This window comes from Pundamilia nyererei, unplaced genomic scaffold (genome assembly GCF_000239375.1).
Source record: "Pundamilia nyererei isolate P.nyererei 1_Seehausen unplaced genomic scaffold, PunNye1.0 scaffold00012, whole genome shotgun sequence".
Taxonomy (NCBI): Eukaryota; Metazoa; Chordata; class Actinopteri; order Cichliformes; family Cichlidae; genus Pundamilia; species Pundamilia nyererei.
The window spans coordinates 6,348,950-6,352,752 of NW_005187413.1; the positions used below are offsets into that span (position 1 = coordinate 6,348,950).

General features: G+C 37.0%; 1 protein-coding gene across 1 annotated transcript in view; it reads left to right on the forward strand.

The window, feature by feature from the left end:
• Positions 1 to 3,730, forward strand: part of LOC102201782 (sodium- and chloride-dependent GABA transporter 2-like) — a gene marked incomplete at its 5' end in the record, with an annotated part of 11,973 nt that extends 8,243 nt beyond the window's left edge. Inside the window, 3 exons of the mRNA XM_005724759.1 lie at positions 374 to 474; positions 1,386 to 1,556; positions 2,537 to 3,730. Coding sequence (XP_005724816.1) covers positions 374 to 474; positions 1,386 to 1,556; positions 2,537 to 2,686 — 422 coding nt within the window. The remainder of the gene's footprint in view (positions 1 to 373; positions 475 to 1,385; positions 1,557 to 2,536) is intronic.
• Positions 3,731 to 3,803: the final 73 nt, after the last annotated feature.

A 3,803-nucleotide genomic window follows, 5' to 3' on the forward strand; every position in this document is an offset into this window, starting at 1 on the left:
AAAATGTGGAGGGAAAATCAAAAGTAGTTAAAAATGGCCAATTATACCCTGGACCCCAGAGGGTTAAACATTTTTTAAAGTAACACAATAGTTACTTTCAAGTAATTAATTACTTTTAGAATATTGTAACTCAGTTACTAACTCAGTTAGTTTTTTTGAAGAAGTAGCTAGTAACTATAATTAATTACTCTTTTAAAGTAACTTGTCCAACACTGTTTAGGAATGACTTTCACTGTTTTGGTTGACTTTGTAGAAAGCATTTTATGATTCTATTCATTAATAACTCTTATGATTTTATTATTATTTTATCAGTCCTGGTAAAATTTATAGTGATAATTCTAACCTTGTTATTAACTTCTCATGTTTTGCTCAGGTGCTGATCGTCTTTATGACAACATTGAAGACATGATAGGTTATCGTCCCTGGCCTCTAATGAAGCATTGTTGGCTTTACGTTACCCCTGCTGTGTGTCTAGTGAGTGAAACAGAGTTCCTAAGAACACAAGTAGTCTAATTTATTCATGAAAACTTGTGGACTCTTTTTGTGATAAAGCACCAAACAACAATTGAAAGCTAAAACTTCCTCTTCTAGTTCAGGAAATAGTTTGAGGTGAGGAATGAACAAGAGATGCAAGTGAATAAAGAAGAGAAAAAAAGTGTCCATAACCTTCCAGTGTCATTGTGGCATATGACTCTGTGATAAACTGTGCAGGCTGCACCCTGCTGGTGATACACTAAAACTAGTATGAGACAGTTATACGAATATGGTGGCGAGAGATAGGAAAAGTGGGGGAAAAAAGAGAAAATCTACTATAGTTTATTTCATTATTAATTATTGTGTGTGTTTGTTTTCATTTATTTCAGGATTATTTTTTAGAGACAGTTCACAAAAACAGTCATCTCAAGATGTATTTTATTGCATAATGCAAGGACCCTACATTATCACACTATGAACAGCCAGCAAGGCAAAGCAGAAACTAAAGGACTTGTAGACAAATCTCAATGAGCATCGTGCCAGATAAATATGTCAGCAGGGAAAACAAGGGTTTGGAGGGAAAGTGCTTAGTGCTTCACGAGAGGACCTACAACAGTGGGAGCCTACACCAGCATCTGCAAGCAAGATGTTTCTTGACCAAAAATCAAATTCTTTAATAACTTATTTTAGATTTGCTGACAATGAAGGAACAATGAATCCACAGAAAATATTCCCAGATGAAGAGAACACAAATCAAAAGTATCCATATACATTTAGAGTAACTGTAGATAACCTATACTTAGCAACCTATACTCATTGTACTTTCCCTGGTGATGATAAAGATTTTTCTAAAACTGAATTTCTTTGAAAATTTCAAAACTTCATTGTTGTGTTGTTTGTGTTTCTTTCAGGGTACTTTTGTCTTTTCAATTGTGAAATATAAGCCTCTCAAGTTCAACAAAACCTACGTCTATCCGACCTGGGCGTACGCTTTGGGCTGGTTTCTTGGACTGTTCTGTGTTCTTCTAGTTCCTCTGTGGATCATCTTTAAAGTTACTACAATGAAAGGGACAATTTGGCAGGTATGCACTCAGTAAAGAAAACAGGAGCACCACCGAAACACCATTAAGCTCCCAGGTGATCTTGTTACTAATTCAGTTCAGTTTAGTGTTAAATGTTTTTCCACCATGACAAGTGCAGTCAGGATAAGGTAGTGTGGCGGATGGATCAAAACAGTGTCCATGCTTGGATTCAGCAGTGCTGTGTGCATGTCTCCTCTTGTTACTGGTGCCGAACAAAATATTTTAAAAATCTAAAACTATATGAGCTTTTTAATCTGCCAACACATCAGAATGTTCTTTTCTTTAACTAACAGCCCAACACATTCAAGAGCATTAAACCTTACAATTCTGTAGTTTAAAGTAAAAGCTTTTCACATCAGTGTCCTTAAAGTTGCAGCCTCTCTGACACAAGTTATTAACACAGACAGTTCAGCAACTCATCTTAGGCCAAAAACATTAGCAAAGCTGGGCACCAGACAACAAAATACTTCCTGATGGATTACCTTAAACTTTAATATGCTTTTGCTGCCAGAAAAGCCAAAAGGCCGTCATTAGATTGGACTGGCTGAAAGGTCACTGAGTTAAAAAAAAATGCTCCAGTGTCGTTCAGATAAGATATCCATCTGGAAACATGTAAGAATAATGAAAAATCAGGGGCTCAGTAAAGTTATCCCCTACATCCTGTGTGGGGGCATTAATATCTGTACTAAATCCCATCACAATCCATCTAATAGTTATTAAAACATTTCCATTAGAAGTCCTGAGTTCATTCTGGTGTTAGAGGAACAGTCAGCAGATCAAGTAGAAGACTCCCGGCCATCATCCTGTCTGTTAAACTGTAAACTTGTTCATTTTCAAAATCCGTAGAACAAACAAATTAGCAGTAATCTAATCAATAGTGAGGGACACTGGGGAAGCTGTAATAGGTGTTTGGTCATTTCTGCACATTTTGAAAAGTTATGATTTATTGCAAATGGACTGAACTGATTGTCTTTCCACAGAACCTCAGGCAGCTGTGCATCCCGCAGAGCTTGACGCACAGAAAAGCAAAGCAGCCCGAGCAGTGCCCTTTAAACCCAGACATTACTCTTACTCCTGTTGCCAACGAATACAAGGGAAGAGGTGGAGCTGAGATGGAGATGCAAGTCTGAAAACCATAACATTTTTATAAATTTTTCAGATGTGATGTTTTTATTTTATTTTAAACTCAAGGTTTTGTAAAGGAAATACTGATAAGATCATTAATTCCGAAGACTTCTAGCAGAGTTCAGAGGCAGGTCGAGTTTTGAGAGACCGTGTAGACTAGTGACTAGCGAGGTAACTTTATTCCCCGCTACATTTTTGTCTTGCTAGCAGCAATCAGTTTCAAATCATTCCAGTGTTTGGTTGGCTCTTATTTAGCACCACAATCCTCAAACAAAAGCACTTGAGCCTTGTAGTTGACTTTCACATTAGATTGCCACAAACACTGACACAATTTCTGCTGATTGATAGAATTCACAACTGTAACTGTGTTGAAATGTACTTTTAATAATGTGGCAATAATATTGATAAGCCTATTAATGTAGGCAGCTGGAAAAAGTTTTTCTAAATTTTCTCCTGCATCTATGCTGAATCTGTCTTACACTGCCTGGTCAAAAAAAGAAAGAAAGAAAAGCAACCACCCGTATTTAAATAAGCAAGCTGGTAAGAGAATGATGGTGAACCATCATCTTGGGGAAAAAGGATGAAATTTTTTCATCTTGGGAAAAAAGTTTTATGAAGCTAACAGCATTTCCACATTGTTAAGACAGTACAAGTTGTGTAGCTTTAGGAAAACTACTTATCAGTGGTCAGCTGACTACCGCTGATGTACTGAATTGCCATCAATGTGTTTTTTTTCCCTCATGATTCTGAGAAGACAAATCGAGGATTCAGCAACTCTGAAAGATTAGATTAGATGAAACTTTATTAATCCCTCGGGTGGGTTCCTCTGGGAAATTCAGTTTCCAGTAGTGCAGCACCGACAGAAGTTGCATGTTACAATAAAGGGGATTGAGAGTATGGATGTAAGCATATGTAACACATGGTGACACTAAATCGGTCGCACTAAAAAGAAAGATTCTTTAAAATACAAGGGGGAGCAAGAGAGTCAGATACCACGGGCACAGAGAGGAAGCTGGTCTGATCAGAAACAGTTTATTACTAGGCCAGGGAGCACAAATAAAAACACCCTTAAAATGCACGTAATAAAATGTTGTCAATCTACTAAAACTAAATAAAACAATT